General features: G+C 48.2%; 1 protein-coding gene across 10 annotated transcripts; it reads left to right on the forward strand.

The window, feature by feature from the left end:
* The first annotated feature begins 210 nt into the window (after positions 1–210).
* Positions 211–26647, forward strand: SMIM17 (small integral membrane protein 17). Of its 10 annotated transcripts, none has more exons than XR_003524050.2 (6): positions 11659–11980; positions 18968–19221; positions 21425–21501; positions 22291–22388; positions 23209–23372; positions 23497–25545. XR_003524050.2 is itself a non-coding variant. In XM_027617530.2 (4 exons), the coding sequence occupies exons 1-4, from the start codon at positions 11691–11693 to the stop codon at positions 25856–25858; spliced, it is 744 nt and encodes a 247-aa protein (XP_027473331.1). In that variant the 5' UTR covers positions 11659–11690; the 3' UTR covers positions 25859–26647. The 10 variants fall into 10 exon arrangements, 3 of the variants coding, with proteins under 3 accessions (XP_027473331.1, XP_027473332.1, XP_027473333.1); XR_003524051.2 differs by having other exon boundaries at positions 23275–23372; XR_003524053.2 differs by lacking the exons at positions 23209–23372; positions 23497–25545 and adding an exon at positions 25736–26647.
* The last annotated feature ends 610 nt before the right edge of the window (positions 26648–27257 follow it).

Here is a 27257-nt window from a genome sequence, read left to right on the forward strand (position 1 = left end):
TGAAGAGAGGTGGGAGCGGGAGGAAAGCGACGTGGGGTGGCGGGGAGGAGGAGAAGAGGGAAGGGAGCGTGGGAAGACGGTGGATGAGGCAGGAGGGGCGGCAGGAAAGCGCAGGACAGCTGTAGGAGAGCAGAGAGGAGGGGAGGTGGGGTGGGAGGGGGAAGGAGCGAGGGGGGCAAGGGGGAGGCGGGAGGCTCTGGAAGGGCCGCGGGAAAGGGGCCGGCGAGGAGCTCGGGGAGCGGAGGAGGTGGGGGGAGGGGTAAGAGGAAGATGAGGGAACGAAGAAGGGAAGGAAGGGAAACAGGGTCAACGGCGCTGAGGAGAGCAAGGAGGCGATGGGTTAGGACCGGGTGGGAGCGGGGTCCCTGGCCCCGGGTGCGCCCGGGTTCGGATCCCGGCCAGCAGTCGTCGGACCTCGCAGCCGCGGTTTCCTCACCGGTGAGGAGCTACGACGAGTAAGGAAACCTCCCCGGCAGGGTTGCTCTGTGAGTCGCGCGAGTCCGTTCCCACGGCGTTCTCGAGGGGCGCTCTACGAGGACCCGCTAGATAAAACCCCACAGCAACGACCCTAACGACAGCAAGACCGCACTTCCCGCTACTTATTGAATGCCGGGGACCGTTCCAGGCACTTGGCGGGGATTAACCCACTGGGTCCCTACCGCGTATCTCTGAGGTGCGCCTCTTGCCGTAGACCTGGATGACTTGACTGCTACTGTCACTGGTGGGGTGCGTGCTCTGTGCCAGGCCCCCTGAGAGACTCTGGACACCCATATAATGTCCTTTAACTGCAGGAGGAGGAGGCTTAGGTGTAATGAATTTGGGAAAGGCCACAGGACAGGGTCAGCAAGATGCGGGTAGCATGGGGTTGTGTTTTTGTCTCTACTTGGATCTAAGCTAGAAAATCCTGGAACTTGCGGAGAACGGATGGGCAGAGCCGAACTCACCTGCCCTGGAGGCTCCGCCTACCGCCCTACGGGCACCCGAGTGGTCCTACAGTACCTCTTCCCAGGAACTGGTGTTTTTTTGTGTGTTCTGTTTTGTTGTCTTTTGTTTTTCATTGTTCCTTTCTCTTCTCTGTCCCTTGACTGCCTTTCCATTTTCCTTTTAAATTTTTTCGTTTTGGATATTAAAAATGGCACTTTTTTCCTTTTCTTTTTCCTTTTCTTTTCTTTCTTTCTTTTTTTTTTTTTTTGCAGCACCCGCTATCAAGAGTCGGACTCTGTTTTCCCAGTCCTGGAATCTGTGCTGTCTGTGTGGCTTGCTTTGACCAATAGAATGTGGCAGAAACGATGCCGTAGGATTTTGCAAGTTAGATCTTCCGATTCTGTGTTTTTTTTCCCCACACCACCAAGCGATTCTCTGACACTAGCTGGGTGTTGGAGACCCTATCTACCTAGAGGAGGTATCAGTTTGAATTAGCTAACTGGTACCTTCCCAAAGTAATTTCCCCGTTTGGCACTCTCACTGCCAATGTATAAGAATGCCTGTCTTAATTACTGCCCCACCCATCATGGACAGTGGCCTTGAGCTCCTGAATTTTGGGATCTTAACTACATGGAAGAAGGTCAAAGTATGTGTGTGGGGGGGGTGAAGACTGCTCATTGTCCACCAGTATCTTGTTTCGACTTCTTCCACAGTGCTAGAACCCCTAAGTTTTAGCTGCATTTCTCAGGCTCCCTTGCAGCTAGGTGTGGCCTTGTGACTAGGTTCTGCCCATGGAGGCGCCTCTGGTGGGCCCAGGTGAGAGCTTTCAGGCAGTGCACTGCTGCTTTCAGATTCTGGGCTTGCCAATCCCTTGTTAAGGAACCTTGGGAAAGTGAATTTCTCTACAGCTTAGTCTCTTCATCTGTACACTGGGGATAATGGATAGTATCTAGCTTACAGTGTTGTTGTGAAGGACAAATGGAATCGTATGGCAAAGCATTTAGAGCAGTTCTTGGCACATAGGCTCTCTTCCGTGTGGTCATTATCATTATAATAATTTTATTATCACCTCCTAAGGTTGATGTGAGGTTTAAGTGCAACCCTGCTCCATGCCTATTAATCAGAACAAGTCTCCGTAGTGTTTATTGGTTTCCCAAGACCAGGGAGAAATATTGGGAGGGGATTATATCCATCTGTCTACCCCTACTCACCCCCTCCAGCACCCCCACTCTGGGGAGGGGGGGCAGTCAATGGATTTTCTATTTCCTTCATCATGGATACTCACTTGCCCTGTAAATATTTCCCAAAGCATGGACATTCATAAGAGGAATCTTTCTTTTGCCCAAGTTTCTTTAAAGAACTGCCTACGGGGATGTGGGTGTTTATTTAATAAAGGTGATCACCTGCTTCACAGAGAGGGTGAGAGGTGGGAAAGAAGTGGAGGAGAAGGAAAGGCAGGTGCGAAGGTGGCATTTTTTCACTGCCAAATTTAATGTCACACAGGGAGGTTGGTGTGAGCAGAGGTGTGTGGAAAGGGGGAGGAAATACTTGGGTCAAGAAGGAGCCTGAGTTTTTTTTTTTTCTTCTTTCCTCCCTAGCGGTGGGAGAGAAGCCATCTAAGAAATAAGAAAGTGGTTGCCTAATACAGGAAAGTACTTTGATTTACTGCATCCACTGATAAGCAGGGACCTCAAGGGACAGAGGCTTCGGGGTGAGCTGGGAGTCATTCCTTCGAGAAATATCTGAGCACCTCCTCTGTGCCAGACACGTTCTAGGAGCTGGGAGTTAAGCAGTGAGCAAACCAAGGCTCCTTGTCTTATGGGGCCACTAGTGCTAATTTCTGAGTGCGATCAGAGGTAATGAGGGGGACAGTGAGGGGAGGCTGCTTTGGCTTTGGAGTCAGGAGGATCTCTCTGAGAAGGTGACATTTGAGCAGAGCCTTGATGAGCAAATATACATAGTAGTAGCATGATTTCTGTACAGGTTATTAATCTGTTGAGATGCTGCTGTGAAAGCTGGTAAATAGTTGACGGGAGGCTCCTGACCCTACTGCCTTGTCCCGTCCTAGAGCCCACCAAAAGGGTGCGAGCTGTCCGTGATTAAAGTACTTAGATTAGCTCCTACTACTATGCAGGTTGCTGATTTGTTGAAATTCTTCAGTGGGAGAGACAGAACAGAGGGTTTACCTGAAACTGGGACCCTCATGGCTCCTTTCAAAAAAGTAATGATGAAATTAAATAAGCCTACAGGGTGGAATAGAAAATAAGACAGCGTGCGTCCCGTGTATTTACCACTCAGATTTCTTTTTTTAGCATGTAGGGACACGACTTTTATTTTTAAAAGTGATTTTTAAAAAGATTTATTTATTTTTAGAGAGAGAGCGAGCGAGCAGGGCAGAGGGGCAGAGAGAGGGAGAAAGAGTCCTAAGCAGACTCCGGGCTAAGCGCAGAGCCCGACTTAAAAAGTAATTTTAAGCCACCATACATCTCGTGCTGACATCGTGTCCAGTTCTTTCTTCATTTTATCCTAATCCTTTAACAGTTTACCTACCTTTGTACTTTATTTATCGTTATTCACTAAAGAGCTTATTTGATACAAAATTCAAAGGAGACAAAAGAATATATGACAAAAAAGGCAACGTTCTCTCTGTCTTCAAACACTGGGTTCTCTTATGGCAACCATTACTGGGGAGCCTTCAAGAGATGTTGTCCATGTACATACACCCCCCACCCCATCTCATCAGATCCTAACAGGACCAGCAAAGAAGGGAATCAAATGGTAGGACTATCTTTCCTGTAGCTGGTGGTCAACGTCCGAGGGAGGGTTTCTATGGTAATCAACCATCTTTCACAGATGGAAAGAAAAGACATTCGCGGCTGCCCACGAATGGATCTGGGATCCTCTCTGGGGGAAGAGTACTGCTGTGGAGACCCAGAACAAGGACCCAACAAAGTAGACACAGCCAGCCATGCCCCAGCCGCCCTCCCCTCAGTAATGGACAGTCCTGGGGTGAGCCTGGGGAGGGGAGGCACCTCTCCTGGTGTTGAAGAACCTCCAGAAATAGTCTGCCCCACAGAGCAGGACGGGGGCAGGCTCTAGAGCCAGTCTCTCAGGTCTGAATCGCAAGTCTGCGATTTACTGGTTGTGTGAGCCAGGTAGCTCATTTTAATAGCTATCCGAAGGTGTTGGGAATCAGGGGTGAGCAAGACCATTCACATCCCATCTCTTGGAGGGGGACTCACCTTTTCCAAATCCCTTTATTTTAAATAGTATTATTTTATTTCTGGACAGTTAATAAGTAAACACATTTTCTTTGTCAAAGGTCAAAACATATTGATTAAGCAAGACTTCCTGCTGATCTCACTTCGTCAACCCTAGCCCGCTGCTCTAGAGGTGAGTAACTGGTGGGTTTGGGGTGCACTGGGAGGGTGCTTTTCATCCTCATGTACAGATGTGTCTGTGCCCAGAGAAACAGGTGCAATTTTTGTGTGCATATCTGGGAATGCATTGATTTTGAGCTTCACTTTCCTTATCCATAGAACGATATCCATAGAACAATGGCTAATATTACCCATCCCATAATAACAATGCCAAATATATATAGGTCTTTTACTATACGCTATTATTACTGAATAAGTTGTAGTAAGTATATATATGCTATTATTACTGAATAAGTTGTAATAATTAAATCTATCATATTTCTTTGATGCTAAAGTGCACTTTTTTTTTTACATTCTAACATCTCTGACTTTGAAATCTGCCTTCATATTGTCAGTATTTTAGGATTTTAACTTTTTACCTTGTAAGCAGTACATGTGGAAGCAAAACTCACATTCACGGCATACCGTAGTCAGGAAGAAAAATGAGTTTGCACCCTGAGATTAACCAATTCTAACAGGGCCTCCGTGTCTAGTGCTGATCCCCAAATCATAAAACACTTCTTGTAAACCTGTAATCCATGGTAAAAAACTTAATCCCTGAGTTTTGCCATGCTGAGACTTGAAGATAGGTCTTTTGGCTGTGATCCTCATTTAACAAAACTACTGGTGTTTGATCATGAATGAACAAATGTAACCTCGATAAACTTGCTAATCTTGTGAGCCTTTTCTCTTAAACACCAGTCGTGTTTTAAATTTGCCAAGGCTTTACGTACACATCTATGTATTCGTAGAAAATAACCGACATTGTTTTATGTGTTGTTGGGTTTTCATATGAGTGATATCAGAGTGCATCTGTGGTTTTGCAGCTTGCTTTTTTTCCATGCAATGATGTGTCTTTAAGATCTTTCCATGTCAGTCCCCAAAGATCTATTTTGTTCTGTAAAATGAAGGTAAGAACATTACCCAACTAACAGCATGGAGGAGGGTGGTATTTCTCTAAGCAGACTTGGCAACTCTGCCATTTTTCTGTTTCCCCCCCCCACTGCCCAAGTGACTAGTATTTAGTCACGTCAAGGTTTTAAGCAACTAGGTGCATTTTCTCACTTCAGTCATCTGTCTTTTCCCCTGCAGAATAAACTGAAGAATTCTCAATAGTAATGAAATAAGAAGGTCTTTGGCGACAGATTGCCCTGGGTTAAATTCTGGCTCTTTACAAGTTGAATTTGGGTCTTTTCCAAGAGATCTGAGGCTCCCAAATGATCACTCTCTGGAAATAACCTTAATGTCTGCTGGTTGGGGGAAAGACCATGTAGCCGCATAGTGGGATTAATTCCCTGTAGTTGTTTAAGTTTTTTTAAGTTTTATTTATTTACTTGCCAGACAGAGAGAAAGAGAGAAAGCACAAGCAGGGGAAACGGCAGGCAGAGGGACCCTGGGATCATGACCTGAGCCGAAGGCAGACGCTTAACTGACTGAGCCACCCAGGGGCCCCCTCCCTGTAGTTGTTTAAAAGAATAAGTAGATTCTTTTCTTTGTGGGAGAATCCTTGCTGACAGGATTCCTTGCTTGATGCCACAGCCCTGTCCTCTGGGCCACAGCCAAGGGACCAGAGTGCAGAACAACAGATCAGCGGCCCATGGATGGTCTCGTGGCAGAGTTTTGCTCAATAAGGACTCCATGATCTTAAATGACTCAACTGTGCAGACCATGGGCTGCATCCAGCCCACCTATATGTTGGTTCAGTTCACTCATCTTCTTTTTAATTTAATGAGTTGCCATCATTAAGATACTGGGATATTTTATGTTTATGAACATCACTTTTCATTCACTCAACCCTTAAAAAGAACATTTATAGAACATCTGGGATGTGTCCAACAATGTTCTAAGTGCTAGAGGCCCAGGGATGAATTAGAAACACACAGTCCCTACCCGTCGTGGAGTCTACATTCTAGAAGGTGAGGCAGACAAGAAGCAAAGAAAAAATAATATATATCTATATAATGTAATGAACTCCAGCTTCTTTAGAGAATTTGGAATATCAAAACCCACCAGGCCAACAACTCCATGAGAAGATAGAAAAGTAGGTAAGAGTCAGACTTCAGTGACTCTTGCTGATTAAAGTGTTCATATCAGAGGCTTGAGCCTTCCTGCCTCTTAAAAAGTCATGGAAATCATCCTCTTAGGGGAAGGGGATATGCCTCAGGCATGCTGGATGTTCCCTGCAATGGCCAGCACATAGTGGGTGCCTTATGAATGTCTGTCTCTTGAGTGATAGAGCAGCTGTGGCTTCCCTGGTGACCAGATCTTTGGGAAAAACAAATATATTCATCCATCCCACAGTGGCTGGATTTTATGCCGGGGACTCATTGTTGAAGACCTTGGACAATTCAAAACTCACATAATTCAAGATTAATCCTAACAAAAGTTGTTGGCATGTCTCTTCACTAGCTAAAGTGATAGTATAATAACAAGCATAGTTTACAAAGTACACAATTGGTCATATTCAAACTTATGGGTTTTTTATTAAAGGAATTTTAAATTGTAAAGCTTCTTCTCATTTCAAAAAATGCCCCCAATGCTCATGATTTCAAATGTTTATAATTCGGGTTAGCATAAGATATAGCCATGCTAGTATTTATATAAATCTACAGTAATATCCTTCTTGTGACTCCACCTCGTAACATAAAAATAGGATCTTGCCGATAATTCACATATGCTTATATAGCACTCCCATTTCCCCCCAGCCCAAGGTAACCATGAGCCTGAATCCTGGGCACTTTTCCCTTGATTTCCTTTTTGTACATTTTCCCCCTCAGAGATGCTCTGGAAACTCTGCATTAATAATTCCAGTCAGGTTGTAGTCAGGCCCTGCTCTCCTAAGAGCCAAAGTTGCTTCTTAAAAATGACTCTGCAGCTATGGTGAGCACTGTGAATTGTGTAAGACTGATGAATCACAGACCTGTACCCCTGAAACAAATAATACATTATATGTTAATTTAAAAAATGACTCTGCAGTTTTCTCCCTCATCTGCTTTCATCCCGAGCTCCCCACAGCCCAGAGAGCTTTGTTTCAGCCAACAGCAGGGCTTTTCCCAGGCAGACTGGTTCTTTGAAGAAGAAATAGAGGGAGAGAGGGTGAGCGTGGCAAGAGGGGGAAATGGGGAGGGGGGAGGGAGACAGAGTCAGAGAGAGAGGGAAGGAGGGAGGGAGGGAGAGGGAGAGAGACAGAGACAGAGATAGAGGCGGAGAGGGAGAGGGAGAGGCAGACAGAGATAGAGGCGGACAGATCTCCAGCTAGTCCGCCTAGAGATTCAGAACCACGGACAGCTCAGGCCTGGCCGGTTCAGCACCGCGGACAGTGTCAGGAGCCCACTTCTGCCGCTGGCTCTGCTAAATACAGGTGCTCTCCTCCTCCTCCCTCTTCCTCTTCCTCTTCTTCTTCTTTAAAAATTTTATTTCTTTATTTGAGAGGGAGTGAGCAAAAGAGAGCAGGGGCAGAGGGAGAGGGACAAGCAGACTCCCTGCTGAGCAGGGAGCCCGATGCAGGACTCAATCCCAGCACCCTGGGATCGTGATCTGAGCTGAACGCAGACACTTAACTGACTGAGCCACCCAGGCGCCCCTACGTGTGCTCTTCTGAGCATTCCTGGGCCCACTCCACAACCCTCACCCCCAGAGTTTCTGAATGCTGATATCTGGGTAACACAGGTTCTCCTGGTGTTAACCTCAAAAAGCACAGACATCAAATACTTAACATGCCCCAAAGAGAGTATTCTGGATTTTCTCACAGACAAAAAAAGTGGGTCCTCCTCACTGCGTTCACTATAGGGCACTTAGTTGTTCAGGCTCAAAGTCCAAAAGCCTTCCTTCTTTCCTTTCTCCTACCTCTCACATACCGCCCATCAGGGAGTCATCTCAGCTCCATCTCTAGAGTGTATCCTGAATATGTCCAGTGCTTGCCACCCCTACTGCCCCACATCACTCCAGTCCACCATCATGTTTTGCTTGGTTTATTCCAGCAACCTCCTAACTGATCTTCCCATTTTACCTCTTGCCCCTTCTAGAGTTTTTCCCACACAACCATTTCAGTCATGCCTTGAAATTGTAAATTGCTTATGTCACACCCTTCCTCAATGTCCTTCCATAGTTTCCCAGTGCAGCTACCAATAACATTCAAAGATGTTGCTGTGGCTTTCAAGACCATGGGAGGCTCTCTGATCCTATCTCCCATTACTCTCTCCCTTGCCTGACCACTCTGGTCACAGTAGCCTTCTTGTTGTCTTGGCACCCGGAGCAGCATCTGCAACATAACAGCTGCTTAATAAATATTTGTTGAATTGCTGAATGAGTGAGTGAGTGAATGAGTGAACACCTAGCATTAATTTGTCTTTTCCCAGCTACTCATGGATCCCCAAAGAGATGTCAACAGTACTCAACTCCTGGTCAAAGAGCAGTCATAGGTACCGGTCCAGGGTTTGAGAGCTGTGTTGCAAGTCCCCAAGACCACCCCCAGGTTTGATGATTTGCTAGCAGGACTGCCAGAACTCATCATATAGGCATCCTCATGATGATGATTTATTATAGTGGAAGAGTATGAATCACAGTCAGCAAAGGGAAAAAGCTCATGCACATGACGCATCTTCTCCTTTCCGTGGCCTCATGGTAATCAGAGTTTACTTCTCCACCATTCAACTCGCCATGAAGAGTAAAGATGTGTCACAGCTAGGGTGACGGTGAATTGGGGCCAATAATTCAATCTACCACATCAAGTAGAAGCTTCTAGCTATGATTTATTAATTTTTATTTTATTTCCATTTTTTGGTATGAAGCATGAAACTGGCTTTTCACTTACAAAGTGCTGAAAACTTTCCTTTTAAGGGGCTTTTTAAAAAAGATTTTATTTATTTATTTGACAGAGACACACAGCAAGAGAGGGAACACAAGCAGGGGGAGTGGGAGAGGGAGAAGCAGGCTTCCCGTGGAGCAGGGAGCCCGACACGGGGCTTGATCCCAGGACCCTGGGATCATGACCTGAGCCGAAGGCAGACACTTAACCAACTGAGCCACCCAGGCGCCCCTTAAGGGGCACTTTTTAAAAAGACAGAAAGTGCATTTATTTAAAATAAAATTGCTACTTACTAATATATGGATGTTATGCAGAAATGGAAGTAGTCATAAAGTGATTTCCATTTATGTAGAGACATGGTAAAGATTAAGAAAGAGAAATGTGAGAGACTGAAGAAAGGTCAGAGGAAGACAGAATAAGATTCCAGACATTCTCTCTGCTCTGGGGAAGGAGTCATTTCCCAAGGAGTCATTCATTAGCTCCCCCCACCCACCTTTGACCCTGGGGAAACCCCGCAAACTTGAGTCTGTTTTAAGAACAACCCTTAATTATAAACTATTAGGATCACATCTGGAATTTCCCCCATATGGCAGACCTGGTGTTCAATAATAATGACTCAGTCTGTATGAGGTGCATGTATTAACTCTGATGTTCACGATAACCCTATGAGGTAGGATCTGTTACTGTCCTTATTTTACAGATAAGGCAACTGAGACCCAATTTATTCACTTCCCAAATGTACACAGCTGGTGTGCAGTGGATCTGGGTCTGGAGGCCAACCTCTCAAGCCCCTCAAAGGCCCCATGAGCTGGGCAGCAACCCTAGTGTCCTGTGCTAAATGTCCTGTTATCAGAGGAAATGGTGAGGGGTGAATGAGGAGCCTTACTCTAAATCTGTCTCTCCTCTATTCACACTGAACTATGCTCAGAATGGCTGGAAGCTCATCTCCTAAACTTCTAAGCAAAGAAAGCTTCCAGGGCACCTGGGTGGCTCAGTTGGTTACGTGTCTGCCTTCAGCTTAGGTCATGATCTTAGGGTCCTGGGATGGAGCCTTGTGTTGGGCTCCCTGCTCAGCAGGGAGTCTGCTTCTCCTTCTCCCTCTGCCCTTCCACCCACCACTTGTGCTCTCTCTCTCTCAAATAAATAAATAAAAAGTCTTTTTTTTTTTAAAAGAAGAAAGCTACCCCTCCAAATTGTGTGACATATATGGAAACACCTAAGAAAACCAATCTCAGTCCTCCGTATTCTTGCCACGTGTTCTCTGGACAAATCATGTAACTCCTTCATGCCTTAGTTCCCTTCTCTGCTAAATGGGGACAATAATACCCTACCACTTGGGGTCATTGAATGAAATGAAATAATGTGCATGTTTGTGATGCCTTTGCTCATCAATTTGGTTGGATAAATGACAGTTATTTCGACTTTTTCTGGGAAACCAGGATTATTCAATTGTCTATACATTTAGAAAAGAAAGTTAGATCTTTACTTCACACTATTCAAAAATACTCCAGAAGGTGCAACAAACTAAACATAAAATGAGACTGTAAAGTATGAGGTTGGGGAGTTAGGTCTGTTTATCAGAGTAGAAAAAATGGATAGCTTGAACTTTATCAAAATCCAAAACTTTAGGCACTGTGTAAGCAAAGTGAAAAGATAAGTAACAGGCCAGGAGAAAATATCTGCTACAGATAGAGGAACAGGCAAAGGATCAGTATCCAGAATATATAAAGAATGCCTATAAATCAAGAAACAAAAGTTATACAAAGAGAGTAAGGCAGGGAGATTATAAACAAGCAACTCACAAACAGAAAATAAACCTGGTCAACAAACGTGTAATGTAATGAAATGAAAATAAGACCACAAAGAGAGAGACCACTTTCTTCCCCCCACTTATGGCTTTATAAAAAAATCTGAAAATTTGGGCGCCTGGGTGGCTCAGTTGGTTAAGCGACTGCCTTTGGCTCAGGTCATGATCCCGGAGTCCTGGGATCGAGTCCCGCATCGGGCTCCCAGCTCAGTGCAGAGCCTGCTTCTCCCTCTGACTCTCTCCCCTCTCATGCTGTTTCTCTCTCGCTCGTTCTCTAATAAATAAATAAAATCTTTAAAAAAAAAATCTGAAAATTTGATGTAGCGTCCATGAGAGCAATTTGACAGGTAGTGATTACATTCTAAAACTTGAACAACAGTGATAATAGTAGCAACAGTTACGCACTGTTCTAAGCACCATACAAGCCTGGTTTATTTTTACCTTAACAGCAGTCCTTGGGATGTGGTAAGCAGAATGAGAAACCGAGGCACAGAGATGCGAAGCGACACACCCAAGGACACACTAGTAGCAAATGGCAGAGCCAGCCTCTCACCCCCGGCGGTCTGGCCTCAGGGTCGCAGGGGCTGCCACACCCCTGCCCCAACTCCTTCCTCCCACCCTGACCCGGGTTTGCAGAATAGAGAATCACCAAGGAGCCTGAGAAAGTTGTTGGCCTTAGGGCACATCTGCAGCTGGGGAAGTTGGGCATAACCTCCGTGCCCATCAGCGGGGGATGGACGGCTCATCCCACTGCGGCCGACCCAAGGCGCGCACAGCACCACACCTCCAGCAAGTTCACCGCAGCCGCTTCATCCCTGTGGCCCCTCCACTCCTTTCCCTACCCCACTGCAGGCTCCGGCTCCCCGGGAGGGGAGAGGGGAGGCGGCGAGAAGGCCGCCCACCCTCCCCAACTCCCCCACGTCCCCCCACCCCCACCCCCACCCCCTCAGCCTGCGCGTCTGCGCAGCTGCGGTCGCCGCGGCTCCAGCTCTGCAGTGCCGGGACTGGGTCTGGTTGGGGAGGGTGAGTCCTTCGAGGGACCCCCGCGGGCGGGAGGTTGGGCTTCGAAAAGGGGCTGGGGGCGCGGGCGGCGACCCGGGAAACGCGCATGTGAATGTGTGCGAGCCGCGTCTGTGTTTGGCGGTGGGATCGGAGGCATAGTCCAAGGGTGCGTGTCCGGGGAGGGGGTCCCCCACTCCATCCGCCGGGAAAGGGCTGGGCTGGGTCCGGGTGGGGTCTGCTCCTCCGCCCAGCGCGACTGCCCAGCTGCCCGTGCACTGCAGCTGAATTTCGGCCTCCGCGCGAGGAGGGGAATGACCCTGAATTGCGCGCCCTTGTGGGTCGCTGAGGGCACGTGTGCCCCGGTCTCGCAGGGGGTCTCGGCGTCTGTGTCCGCCCTCCCGGTGCGTTTAGCGCGCCGAGTCTGTGTGCCCGCCGGCGTGCACACCTGCGCCTGTGTGCGTTGTGTGTCTGGGCGCGCGCGTATCGCTCTGCGGCGGCCGGGCGCACAGGCGCTGCGCTCAGACGCGTTGCGTCCCCGCCCAGCTCCGATTAGCTGTGTGGCTTTGAGGACTTTCACTGTCTGTAGAATGGGCGGAACAGTATCAGCCGCAGAGAATTAGGGTGAGGAGTACAGTAGAAAAAGGTTTCTGCGTGCGCCCCGAGGCCTGACACACTGGCGCGCTCCTGGGAACGGCGGCTGCCAGGGTTACGGTGGCGGTTGTGGTGGCCCGTTGTTGCAACCGCTGCCCCTCGGGGATGACCAGTCGGCTATTTCGCAGAGAACACGGAGGCTGTGAGGTGTGAATTCCTTCACACCCATACCACCCCCTCAGATTTCTCCATCCAGCCAGATCCAGCCTCTTGTGACCTGGACCCTCAGGCTCTTGTCTTCTCCGTCGGTCACCTCTCTTCCCTGGCCTTACCCCTCAGTCTAAACACACGATTATAGCTCATGTTAAAAACAAAACATAACCCCCTACTCCTGCTCTCTCACGAACTTTTCCATCAAGACGAATATTTTTTTTCTTGGAAAGTGTTTATGCTTACAGCCTCCTCTCCCTACCCTCTACATACTTCCCAGCGCACACCGGGATTGCAAACTAACAGCCCCACAACCTGCATTAGTTGGCTCGCTGGCATGTGTCCTCCTTTTAAACATCGGAGAGTATTTAGAAATGTTGAAGATAATCTAAAACTGTAGATTTCCAGTGTTCTGTTGTGAAATCAGAAGATAGGAGACCATGCGCCCACGTTTTCACTGGGCAAGTGTTGGTTGGGCTTCTTCAGACAGAGACCGATCTCTCCTTTGCCACAGTCCCCACCCCACCCTATCACCTCTGCCTATCCCAGGCATCAGCTGGCATTTGCTCACGTCCTCCTTACAATAGAGAAGTATTTCTCTAGACCCATATTTCATTTTCACTTTCAAACAGTGAAGTAAGAGCAGGGAGGGACAGCTTTATCTTTTTAGGTCTATCCCAATTTTGTGATCTGCCGAGCTCCTGGAGGTTGAACCTTGCTGCTGGTGTCTCTGTCTGTGGCAACACCACGTCTGCGGCTCTGCTCCTTCCTCTCTGCTTGCTACCCTCCTGCTGCAGGAGAATGTGAGCTGCTGAAGGTGTTGAATTCATCTGCGAATCCCCAGTACTCAGTACAGGTCTCGCCCAAAGTTCTGGCTGAGAAATGCTTTGAAGAAGTCATTTACGTTCAAGCAGTCACGGGTGGCAAGTGCTAACAGGGTCCCACAGGAAGTGACGTCTCAGCTCAGCCTTGATGTATGGGCACGGTTCCTAGAAGCCAACACAGAGGGGCAAGGATGAGCCAGCCAGAGGAAAAACCTGGGTGTTCCTCCACTCGTCAGGTACTCCCTGTGTATGAACTGTCCTGTCTCAGCAGAAACCTCACAATGACTCGGTAAGGTAGCCGCCGCTTCTGTCGACACCCCCACTTTACGAATGGGCACATTGGAATGTGGAGAATTTAAGTGGCCTGCCTAGGGTCACACAGCGAAGGCACCGCAGAGCCAAAAACTCATGCCTTGCCAGGCTGGCAGCATGAGCATCCTCCTATTACCACCTGTCATTCTTCCCCCACCTTCAACTCTTCTGTAAGTCGTCTCAACAACACCCACTCTACCGTTCCCCTATTCTTTTTCCTTCACATCCCTTCCCTTGTTCCTCTTCTAGCATTTTTATTTAATCCCTGTGGTGGGCAGAAAGATGGTTCCCCGAAGATGCCCACGACCCCCTCCCCAGAACCTGTGAATATGTTGGTCACAGGGTGAGGGCAGATTAAGGTTGCTGATCAGCTGACTTGGAGATGGGGGGTGGTCCTGGATTCTTTGTGTGGGAGCAAAACAATCACAAGGGCCCTTAAAAGTGGAAGGGGCGGGAGAGTCAGAATCACAGTGATGCAGCGTGAGAAAGACGCAAGCGGCCAATGCAGGCTTTAAAGAGGGAGGAAGGAGCCATGGAGCCAAGCAGTGCAGGTAGCTTAAGATCCTGGAAGAGGCAAGGAAATCGATTCTCTCCCAGAGCCCCCAGGAGGAACACAGCCCTGAGACACCTTGATTTTACTCCAGTGGGACCCATTTCAGACGTCTGTGCTGCAGAACTATAAGATAATAAGTTTGCATTGTCTTAAGCCACCCAGTTTGTGGTAATTTGCTGCAGTAGCCCTGGGAAACGAATACAATATCTAAAGCATCCTTTCAATGTCAGAACTTTATGAACATTGGATGTTGATGATACTGCAGAACCAGGTTCAAGCAACACAGCAAAATACATACAATATGCAACTCTCAAAACCAACATTTATTTACATATATATTAAAACAGGCATGTGCAGCAAACCACAAAGTTCCATGAAATTTAAAGTTTGTATTTTATTTTCGTTTTCTGTTTTAGTGAGGTCTAAGACACACAGAGCAATGGGCATGAAGTGTCCAGTTCAGTGAAGGGAGAGCTCAGTGAATTTGCACAAATGTCTTCACCCGTGGGACCACTACTCGGATGAAGATATAGAACATCTCTGGCACCCCGAGAAAGTTCCCCTGCCCCTGCCCCTGCCCCCAGCCCAACACAACCAATAATTGATACCAACATTGATTTCTTTGCCTGTACCACACTTTTTTTTTTTTAAATTAGTAAGATCACACATGTGTTCTCCTTTGTATCTGGCTTTTCTCACTCAGTTTAATACATATATTTTTAGATTCATCCATATTATTGCATGTGTCCTTTTTGTTTGTACGCTTTATTTCTGAGTAATACTCCACCATATGAATAAACTGTGGCTTACTTATCCATTCTCTTATTGATAGACACCTGGGGTGTCTGTGAATATGAACAGCTGTATTTTACAAATACAGCTGATAGCAACATTTGAGTACAAGTGTCTGTGTGGACGTGAGTTTTCCTTTCTCTTGAGTGAGTATCTAGGAGGGAAATTGCGCGTTCAGCTTTAGTAGATGTTTGTCAGGTAGTTTTCCAAGTGGCTGAGCCAACATACACTCCCACCAGGACCCCCGAGTCACCGCACTTTTAAAGTCTCTTCTCAGTGAATTTTCAAAGGGAAACTTTGTTATAAATGGAAAGCCACTACCCCCCCCTTTTTTTAACAGTATTGAGGGTAACCATGAAAATAAGCACAGGAAAACAAACCAATATCCTTACCTTCTGTCCGGATACTTTGAGCAGGAAGCCGCTTGCTCTCTCTTTGAGAGAGAGGACAGAAGTGGGGAGGGTGTGAAGGTGTGTTAGCATCAAACGCTGACTTTTTCCTTTGTCAGTGGAACCACCTCACATCCATGAGGATGTGGCTACTATCGAAAAACCCAGGGGCGCCTGGGTGGCTCCGTCGGTTAAGCGTCTGCCTTCAGCTCAGATCATGGTCCCAGGGTCCTGGGATCGAGCCCCGCATCAGGCTCCCTGCTCCGTGGGAAGCCTGCTTCTCCCTCTCCCACTCCCCCTGCTTGTGCTTTCTTGCTCTGCTTTCTCTCTCTCAAATAAATAAATAAAATCTTAAAAAAAAAAAAAAAAACCACGCAGAAAACAACAAGTGTTGTTGAGGATGTGGAGAAAAGGGAACCCTTGTGCACCGTTAGGAACGTGAATTGGTGTGGCTGCTCTGGAAAACAGTATGGAGGTTCCCGGAAAAAGCTAAAAACAGAATTGCCCTACGACCCGGCAATTCCACTGCAGGGCATATACCCCAAAGAAATGGAAGTAAGGTCTCAAAGAGATATTTGCACACCCACTTTCATAGCAGCATTATTCACAGTGGCTACAGCATTGGATGGACAAGCAAATATGTGTTATTCGGCCTTAAGAAGGAGGGAGCCTCTGACAGGAGCTCCACCGTGGATGAACCCTGACATTATGCTGCGTGACATAGTGAGGCACCAAAGGACAAATACTGTGTGATCCCACTTACGTAGGTAGCTGGTGTAGTCAGACTCCTAGAGACAGAAAGTGGGATGGTGGTGCCCGGGGCTGGGGGCTGGGGGTGGCGTTCAATGGGGACAGAGTCGCAGGTGTGCAGGAGTTAGGAGGTTGGATGGCGGTCTTGGCTGCAGGGCGCTGTGAAAGCTTTCATTCAATATCACTGAGCTGTACACTGGAAAATGGCTAAGATTTTGTGTTAGGTGTATTTTAACTCAGATTTTAAAAAGTATTTAATTAATTTATTTTGAGAAAGAGCGTGTGAGTGGGGGGAGGAGCAGAGGGCGAGGGACAAGCAGACTCCCCGCTGGGTGCGGAGCCTGCCCCGGGCTGGATCCCAAGACCCTGATCACGACCTGAGCTGAAATGAAGAGTCAGGCGCTTAACCCACTGCGCCACCCAGGCGCCCCCAACTCAATTTTTAGAAAGAAAGAAAAGAGGGTACCGAAGAGCGGGGGAACCTTGCGTGCTTGGGGTTCATTGTTGTTTAGTCCCGGGTGTGTCTAGGATCACCTCCTGGGCTGTCCAGGAGGAGGGAAAGCATAGGGATGGTGGTGGTGGAGGCCTTGAGGCCATGTCGGGAGACTGCCCTGCACCCCCGTGTGCAGCACTGAAAGCATCCTGACCAGAGGGGCTCTTGAGGAGCCTGGACTGGGGAGTGCGGTGAGGGAAGGGGATCGGCAGAGTCAATGGCGGAGTGGGCCAGAGGGTGAAGACAGAGGGTGGAGAACAGAGCGGGGCAGCCTTTTCTAAGACAAGAGCAGGTGTGCTTAGTGGTCCACTGGATGTGGGGGTGATGAGACAAGTGGACAGTGATGCCTGTGGACACTGTTGGGGACGGTGGTGGAGTCCGTGTCCAGAGCAGGGGACCCAGGAGGCAGGCTGTGCTGGGGGCTGGGGACCGAGGGCACAGGTGTCTGGGGAAGTGCATTCAGATTTGGGTTTCGAGGGTTTGGAGCCACCCCGTCCGCAAGGAAGACCTCCGTGATGATGAGTAATGTAGAAGCAACGAGCACATTCTGCATATCCGCAGTGTATGTGTTAGTTTCTTTTTTTTTTTTAAGATTTTCTTTATTTATTTGAGAGAGAGCTCATGAGAAGGGGGAGGGTCAGAGGGCGAAGCCAACTCCCCGCTGAGCAGGGAGCCCGATGCGGGACTCGATCCCGGGACTCCAGGATCATGACCTGAGCCGAAGGCAGACGCTTAGCCAACTGAGCCACCCAGGCGCCCTATGTGTTAGTTTCTGATATGAAAGCATTTCAGAGCTACTCACAAGCACGGGGATACCCCTGAGAGCCACATCTCCCCATTTTCCAGGTTCGGAAATCATCCTTTGTTTGCTCTGACCCTCTTTTGTCTCTGTCTTTTTCCTTCACTGTGGAAGCATTTTATTTTATTTTATTTTATTTTATTTTACTTATTTTTAAAGTAGGTTCCACGCCCAATGTGGGGCTTGAACTCACACCCTCGGGACCAAGAGTCAGGTGCTCTACCCACTGAGCCCACCAGGCGCCACCGCAGAAATATTTTAGAGCAAATCTCAGCCATCATGTCGGTTGACCTTTACACACACCTCTAAAAAAATAAGATGGATATTTTCTTACCTGTCCATAAGGCCATTTCCACACCCAGCAGAAGCGATGTGAGTGCCCTGACATCATCGAATACCCAGTCCATAATCAATTCCCTTGATTGTCTTTAAAAAAAATTTTTTTTTCACACCAGGTTTCTTTGGCTCTGACTCCAAACATGTCCCCACATGCTTTTGATTGTTCAGTCGCTAATGTCTCTTTGACTCTAGACTATATGCCCTGTGGTTTCTAAATTTGATATGACAATTTTTATTTGTATAAAACTAATTAAAGAATAAGATGCTTTAAAAAGCTTTTATTTTCCCTATACCAAGAGAATTTACTCCTTTAAAAAACTTACTATTCATGAGGGCTGCCGGTAGGTTAATATAATGCAAGGTTGATAATGTGTACAGATCCCTAGAATAAGAACATAAACCAGATTTAGGGTCTCAAGGTAAAGGGTAACACAGTGTAGTTCAGACAGCTCCTTGCAAACAACCTCCTGAAGTTTGGGTTGACAAGATCTAGAATGAGAATACTAAAGAACATTTCATTTTAAATTAGACTTTTAACCCCCCACCTGGGGAATGCTTCTTGGTTTTCTTTTATGCCAACAAAGGAGAAAGTTGGGGCTGCTGGGGGCTGGTGGAAAGACTGTGACCCTTTTCTCTGCAGCCAGGGGGATCTGGGGGTGACTCTGTCTTCCTAAAACCTTCTGGCTGTGTGCTTTGGGCTGTGGAATGAATCTGTGTGTGAATGTGCCGCTCTCTGGCCCCCACCTCGAAACTCCTCTTCCGTTTCTTGCTTTATTTGTCTCTCGGCCACTTATCACTTGGCACGCCGTCTCTCCTTGCCCAGGGCCCGCTAGAATGCAAGCCCCACGGGAGTAGGGAGCCTGCTTCCATCGCTGCTGTGTCTCTGGCACCTACAAATGGTGCCTGGCACACAGATGGCACTCTAAGTATTTGTGGAATGACGAAATGTTTGTCAGCCGTCCAGGTTCTGAATCCTGTGCCCAGGGAACCCAACACGAGCAGGAGGAGAACGAGAGGCTTGCCTTGGAAACTCTCCGTCCCGGGAAGATGCAGAGCCTCAGGCCGGAGCAGATTCGGGGGCTACTGGAGCCCGAGAGGGCCAAGACGCTGCTTCCCCGGGAGAGCAGGGCCTGGGAGAAGCGTGCCACCCTCGCCAAAGACTGGGTGGCTGTGGAGGTTGGGGCCACCAGCTGTGACGGTGACGAGAAAGGTGAGGGGCGGGCAGCCTGTGGGGGCGGTGGGGGGAAGGTTGTGGCAGAGCCTCTGCGAAGACACAACACTCATCCCTTCACTCATTCAGTAGATAGATATTTATGGAGCCCTGTGTCCATCAGCCTTTGCTGGGTAGCAGGTGGCCCCGAAACTTAGTGGCTTATAGCAACAGTCATTTCTCTGCTCAGGATTCTGCAGGTCAGCATATGACACGGCCTCAGGGGACAGCCTGCATTTGCCCGCAAAGCCACGGTGAGCTGGCCAGGGCAGCTGGTTGACCTCACTCGCGGGTCTGGCCGGTTTGAGGGTGCTGACTTTGGGCTACTTGTCTCCTGCAGGCGAGTCCGGGCGTATTCTCCTGGGGGTGGTTGCAGGGAAAGGGAGGGAAAACTTCAATTTGCAAGCATTTTTTAAGCTGTACTGGCCACCCAGTTGCTCACAGGCCGTGGGTCAAAATCAGCTGCGTGGTCAAGTTCACTATCACTGAGGGAGGGGGCTGCCCAGGGGTGTGGACACAGGGATCGGTGAACAAGTGGAAGGCCATTTGGAACAAAAATCTACCACAAGCACCTACTATGTGCCAGGTGCTCGGGATCTAGCAGCAAACAAGATGGCCCCAGTAGAGCTGATTTTAGTGGAGAAGCAGACAATAAACAAGCAACGAAATAAAAAGAAAAGTAATGTCTGATGAGGGCTCCAAAGACAGTAAAATGGGATGATTGACTGAGAGGGACCCAAGCGTGGTCAGGGAGGGCGAGAGAGGCCGGAGAAGGAGTCGTCTATCCCAAGAGCCGGGGGGTCCCCTCGTGGGCCACTGGAGCCACGCAGGCAATGACCCCGCAGTGGCGACAAGCTCGCTGAGTTTGAGGAGGCTGTGCTGACTGAACAGAGCAGAGATACGGGGGAAGAGGGTAGAGATCAGCCGGGGCCAGCAAGTGATGGGGCGTCTTGGAGACCGCCGCACAGTGTATGTTACTCGGATATTGGGAAGGCACCAGAAGGTTTTGCAGAGGAGGAAGACAGGATCTCATTTGTGTTTCAAAAAGATTCTGCTAGCTCAGCGGTTCTCAACCGGGGGCCATGTTGCACCCCACTCCCCTCCCCAGGGGACGTTTGGCAAAGTCTGGAGTTTGGGTTATCTGAATGGGGAAGATGCTACTGCTACAAGGTGGGTCGAGGCAATGCTGCTAGGCGGAGGACACGGCCCACCCTGTGAGGCCCGGGACCCACCCCCACTACAAGGAGTTACGCAGCTCGCAAGGCCAATGGCGCCAGGCTGAGAAAGCCTGCATCCAGCTGTGTGTGAGGATGAACTGTCGGATTAGGAGGTCAGAGTGGAAGCTGGGAAGCCTGATGGGAGTTTCCAGCAACCATCTGGGAGGGAGATGCCCGAGCCACATGGGGCAGTGGTGGACGTAAGAGATATTGGGGACGCGTCTGGGAGGGAGAGTCAGAGTTCCTGCAGATGGATGCGCGGAGGGGAGGACAAGAGAGACCCCGGATAGCTCCTGGGGTTGGGGCTCAGACAGCTGGACCGAGGGGGGGACCCTGAAAGTCAGCCCGACAGCGGAATGGGGGCTGGAGCTTCTACTTGGGGCGGGGTCTTTCCTTCTCCCGCAGAGGTTGAGCAGGCCTGGGACGGAGGTGTGGATAATAGGGGTGTCAGTTCTGGCAGTGAGGAGGAGGTTGGGGGGCTCCTAGCGGAGCCTGGGTGCAGGAGGAGTGGAAAATGCCGATCTTTGGCCTGACCCCTAGTTCTATCCAGCCAAGGGGTGGGAAGGTTGCTGACGTTTGGATGTGGGGAGATGTCTCCACCGGCGGCTAGAAGCTGGGCAAGCCTGCTTCATCCTGGCTTAATTCCACACCTTTTCCTCTGCTCCCTCACTCAGTTTTCGCAGGAGGCACGTAGAGAAGGGACCGTTTTACCCATTCGACAGGTGAAGGAACAGAGGCTCAGGGGGCGGGTCACCTCAGGTGACGCACTTTAAGTCTTCCGGGTAGTGACAGAAACAAGGTCAGAATTCAGGTCTCGCATTCTCTCTGCACCACCTGCACCACGCGGGCCAGAATGTGTGTGCGCACGCGAGTGTGGCAGGGAAGAGGACAGGGTAGGAAGCCAGGTGGGACGAGCAGGCAGAGCCCTCCCTCCCACCCCCCAGCTGCCCTGGTCACTGACTCGTGGTCCTGTCTCCTGTGCTCAGGTCTGTCTTCTCAAGAGCCTGGGCTGGCCCAGGAGTGGAGCGCGGTGGAGGGAGATGACGAGTCAGAGGACTCTCAGGTAAGGTGGGGGTTCCCTCCTCTTTCCCAGATACCCCGCCCCGCAGATCTCAGTGGGTTGTCCATTCCTTTCCTCGGCTTGGAATTTCCCCAACCAAGCAGTGTCCCGTGGGAAACAGGACATAGTCCCGTGGTAGTCAGACAGGGAGTGGAGGGTCTCCATGTGGTGTGGAGCCCCATCCACACAAACCCGCCAACCCTTCACTCATAAACTCAGATTAGCCATTCATTCACCTGCCTCCTCATCCATCTGCCCGACTTTTCATCTGCCTACTCATCCATGTACGCATTCCATCCCTCCCTCTGTCTGTCTGTCCATCCATGTACCTCCTCTAGCTCCTTATCCATTCGCCCACTCACCCGCCTGATCATCCACTGACTCATCGAACACCCGTCAGCCACTCACCGCCCTCTCATCCACCCCACCTTTCATTCGCCTGCACGTCACGCGTACATCCAGTTACCTGTGTACTTACCCACCCACCCACCCATCCATAGGCAGTCACTCCACTCAGTTGCCATATATCCTTGGAGACGTTTTTCTCCTTGGAAACGGAGACTAGTTGGGATTTTTGTACAAGGGATTCACTGAGGGTGCCGTGCTCTCAGGAGGAGCCGGTAGGTGGTGCGGGAAGCTGGAAACAGGGAGAGGGAGTTTAACTGGGGTCCAGCCTGGGCCCGATCCCACGGGGAGCTCCGGAGCAACAATAGTCCTTGTCCTCCTCTGAGCCAGTGGGGAGCCTGTTACGTCCCTTCACTGGTGTGCATGACCTCCCCTGTGATTCTCTAGGGGAGTTTCTCGGAAGGGGGCAATCATAAATATAAGCGCTAAACCATAGTTAGCAGCCAAGATGCACAGCAGTTGGAAGAGCGACAAAGGGGAACCAGGTGAGGCAGGGTTGGGTCTATTATTAGGGGTACGTGGGGTGTGTGTGTGTGTGTGTGTGTGTGTGTGTGTGTAAAACTTTTGTATTGCAGATGACCTGTATTTATTATGCTTTCTTAACTTTATACTCTGCTTTAAAAAATTGCCATTAATATTTCTAATGAAGTGCACAGAACAGTGAGTGTGTATATGTGTAACCAACACCCTGATGAAGATATTGAGCACTGCCATTATCCTAGAAAATTCCTTCATCTTCCTTTCTAGTCTCTCTCACTCCCCCACCCCGAGGCAACCACATTTCTGATTTCGGCTCATATAGATTAGTTTTGCCTATTGTTGAGCTTCGTATAAATAGAGTCCTACAATAACTCACATATATTTCTTAAAACCCAAAAAAGGAGATTATAGCAAAATTATTATCCTGCCATTTGGTGTCCTCATAATAAATATTCTGGATAGCTTTCCATATATATATATATTTTTTTTTTAATTTACTTTTTACAGCTGCCAAATATTTTGTGGTATGCTGTATCATACCCATTACCTAACTGATGAATTGTCAGATTTGGGTGTTGTGATTGCCACAGAAAAATGAATATTTGTCAAGTTGTCCTATTTTTCTATAGCATGAATTATGAGGAACTTCATAAAAATCTGTATGTTCTGGTCCTAGCCAAGATCTACTGCATTAGAAAGTCCAAGGGAGGAGCCCCGATATTCGAAAAATATCCTCCAAGTTTTTCTGAGGCTTTGCCAGGTCTCAGAGCTGCTTATGTTGAACATTTCATAGTACATGCTCCACCCATTTCTCTTCTTTTTCAGGATTTTTTTTCATGTCGCCACTGCCTGGCTTTCCAGATAACTCCCTATGTCATATCCATTCCCCAGACTTTCCTGATATTTTAAGACCTGTTGCACTATACTCATCACTATTTTGGAGAAGAACTGTCACCATTAACCATTTTGTCTTCCCATCCTTCGTCATGGTATGTCTTTCCGTTCCTGAGTTCATTTGACAAAGATTTACAGACCTCATACTCTGTGCCAGGCAAGAAACAATGCTGGCCCCTCTGTTTCTGATATTTGTACTTTTTTTTTTCTCTGTTCCAGGGCTTTGTGGAGTGGTCGAAAGCTCCACAACAAACGACCATAGTCTTGGTAGTGTGTGTCCTGTTTTTGTTCCTGGTTTTAACAGGGATGCCTATGATGTTCCACATTTAACTACAATGATGACGACTGTTTGGAAATAGACGCACTGTTTCTTGTTAAGGAAATGTCTTGGTTAAAAATCAGGAATAGGTTATTAGCAAATGCCTTTTAAACATCTATCAAGAAAAAAAAATTTTTTTTTTGTATTTAACCTGGGGTGAGGTTTTGCATTACTGTATTTCATTGAACTTAAGACATCGTTGATTGTAAAACACATATTATTTTATATACGACTGAGAAAGGAAAATACACTGCTTCATCGTAAGATGCCACCAACTGGAAGATGCATCCCTGCTTCAGAGAGGATGAAAAAATGTGCAACTTGGGATTCGTGAAATCTGGTAGACTTCTTTTTTTTTTTTTTAAAGATTTTATTTATTTGACAGAGAGAAAGACAGCCAGAGAGTGCACACAAGCAGGGGGAGCGGGAGAGGGAGAAGCAGGCTTCCCGCCGAGCAGGGAGCCTGACGACGACGACGGACGCGGGGCTCCATCCCAGGACCCTGGGTTCATGACCTGAGCCGAAGGCAGATGCCTAACGACTGAGCCACCCGGGCGCCCCTGGTAGACTTCTTAATATCACATCACCTTTGTAGTCTTAGGATCATATGGTGCACCAGTCTTTCCAGACCCTGATTTGTACTTCATGATACTTTATGTATGACTCTTGCCTCTTTCTTCATATGTAAGATTGGTGCTATCTTTGTCACGTTTTGGTAACATGGCCAGGCTTGCATCATAGAAGGACGTCACTTTTATTGTTGTCTAAACCTTAGAACAGTTTCTGTAGCTTAAGAAGTATCACTTCCGTGACATTTTGAAAGAACTTACCAGTAATCAGGGCCTGGAGCGCTGGGGAGAAAGTTTCAGCTAAATTCTTGGGGGGCTTTCTCAGTTTCTTCCCATGTTATCGGTTTATGAATACTTTTTACTTCATTAATTTTGATGATTTATAGTGGGTTTTTTTTTATGCCCTAGGAAATTCTTCATTCCATTGAACTTTTCAGATTGTTGGCTGAATTATGAATACTATTCTATAATTAAATGAAAAACTTCTCTTTATTTTGTTCTAACCCCTTTCTTCCTTTCAACTTCTGTTTATAGTTGACCCACTATTAGATTTATCAAAGTTTTACCTCGTCTACTATTACCTTTCCAAGAACTAGCACTGGGATTTATTTATATCCATATTTCTCTAGTTTGTGATTTGTTTTCCATGTATACGTATGGGGTTTATTTTTTATTATTATTTCTATCTCTTGTCTGTTTTTACATTGAATAATTAATTCATTTATAATCTCTTCTTACAAAATTATTTGCTAAAGTAGTGTACTTAATAATAAATGTACTTCTGATTATAGCCTTGGCCACATCTTAAAGTTTGATAATTTGTATTCTTGCTTATGTTGTTGTCTAAATGTTATATTGTAGTGTTTCTACAATATAAGGAGTACTTTAAACTCAGTGATCAGGTTTATTTAAAAATGGTTTTGTTTTAATGATTTACTGCACTGTGAACAAAAAAATGTGGCCTCTAATATATCTGCTTTCAACACCTTTTTAAAAGCATTTATTGTGGCCTACAACACATCCAATGTTTGTACGTGTTTTATGGACATTTAAGGTGAATATGTATTTTCAGTCTTTAGGATTCAAAACTCTACATGTCTGTTAATTAGCTCAGTCTTATCAGGTATATTGCTTAGATTCATGTGTTATTTAATTCTGGCTCGCCTTATCTGTCAAAACCCAATAAGGTTCTGTGAAAATCTGTTCGTACGACCGTGTTTGTCAGTATATTTTTGTAACCTTTGCTTTATGTATTCAGCCACTGTGTCATCTGCTGCACATAAGTTACAGCACTGTTTTGTCTTTGCCAATTAAAGAATACATGCAAGACGCCAAGCACAATACCAGCACACAGTAGCCACGCAATAAATGTTAGTTAAAACCCGATTCTGAATCCTTTGTGAAATGGAAAATGATTGTCTTTAAATCAATTCAATCCTTTGGATTTTATTTTACCTTGTCTGATAGAGTTTGATATTTCCATCCTGCTCTTTTTTAATTCATCTGTGTGCGTGTGTGTGTGTGTACACGTGTGTGTATTTAGACTCTTAGTATCATTTTGTTTTAATAGGACTTCCAGTGGCCTCTCCTGAGTTTGCCAAAAAATCAGGGCTGGGAGAAGTATGGGACACTCTGTCTCTCCCCATCCTTCCCGCCAGCCGATTGCATCCAACGAGCAACAACAGTCCGTTAAAAGAAACACAAGCCTCAGCTTTTACATTCATTAGGATTTATTGGTTGCAAATAACAGAAGCTCAATTCAAATGAGCTTAAGCTCGTTGGTGATTAATTATTGATTCATGTTACACCACCAAAGTTCGCGATGAAATTGGCTTAATTTATAGCATCCGCACTGGCCTTCTGCTGTTTGAACAAGCCCATCATGCGCCTGCCTCCGGACCTTTGCACTGCCTCCGGAATGGACCTCTGCCCGGAATGCTCTTCCCCCAGAAGCTGACGTGGCTCCCTCACCTCCTGCAGTGCTCTGCTCCAACGTCTCCTCAGAGAGGCCTCCCCCACCGTCCCCAAATGGCACCTCCCTCCGCTGGTCACTGTCCGCATAACTTGTATCACCACCTGACCACTATGGGTTCATGAGGTTCTGGTCTGTCCTCCCCCTCTGCCGGGTCTCCTGGAGGAACTGAGTCCTGGGAAGGTTGAGTTGGGGGAGGGGAGAGTTCAGCCTGCATTTCCCAGGAACTCTCTCCACGCCAGCTGGTGGGACCCCAACCCTTTCCGACCCCCTCCCCCATGCGCTTGAAGCTGCTCTGTCCCCTCCTGGAACGGACCCAGGGTGGTATCTGTATATAGTATCTGGGGAACACGGGGGGGGGGGGGCGTCACATAAGTTGGCAAATATGGCAAATCTAAAACCCTAAGGAGGAAACTGGCATGAGTGGTGTGAGGCTGACGGGCCGGCTGCGCTGCGGTGCTCTTTGCCGATTCCTTTTCCTCCTCACCTCATCGGGCACTTCGAAAGCTCTGAAACAGGTGTCTTCCGCAGCGCCCCTCCGGGGCTCAGCTCCTCCACTGCTGTGGACTCCGGGCACCGCTCGCGTGGGCCACTTTCTGCAGCAGGAGGGGCCCCAGACGGCCCTGTGCTCCGGGGCTGCGACCCTCGTCGCGCACACGCTCACCCTCCGGGTCTGCTGGGGGGCACAGCCGGCCAAACGGCCGACACGCGAGACGAACACCGAGCAGCGTGGGAACCAGCGAGGCGCAAATCGACGTGGAGACCCCGCTCCCGCGGACGCGCCCGCGCACTCCGAGGGGAGCCCCCAGCGCGGGTGCACCGCCCCCGGCCCGCTCTCCTTGAGGTCTTGGCAGAAGGGCTCCAGGGCCTGACGCCGGCCCCGCCCACGGCCCCGCCCATTCTCCGCTTAGCCCAGCGACTGGCAGCCCTTCCGGTCGAAGAGGGTCAGTTTCCCCTGCCCTCTGCGGTGACGGAACTCAGGCCCATGTCTATTAACAAGGGTCCCATTCCACTCATTCATCCATTCACCCAGCACTCTCTGAGCACCTACTGTGTGCAGAGCACCTCAGCTGGGCGAAGGTCAGAAGGAGGAGTCCGACTGTGTGGTCCATGACTCTGA

This window comes from Zalophus californianus, chromosome 17, assembly GCF_009762305.2.
Source record: "Zalophus californianus isolate mZalCal1 chromosome 17, mZalCal1.pri.v2, whole genome shotgun sequence".
Classification (NCBI taxonomy): domain Eukaryota; kingdom Metazoa; phylum Chordata; class Mammalia; order Carnivora; family Otariidae; genus Zalophus; species Zalophus californianus.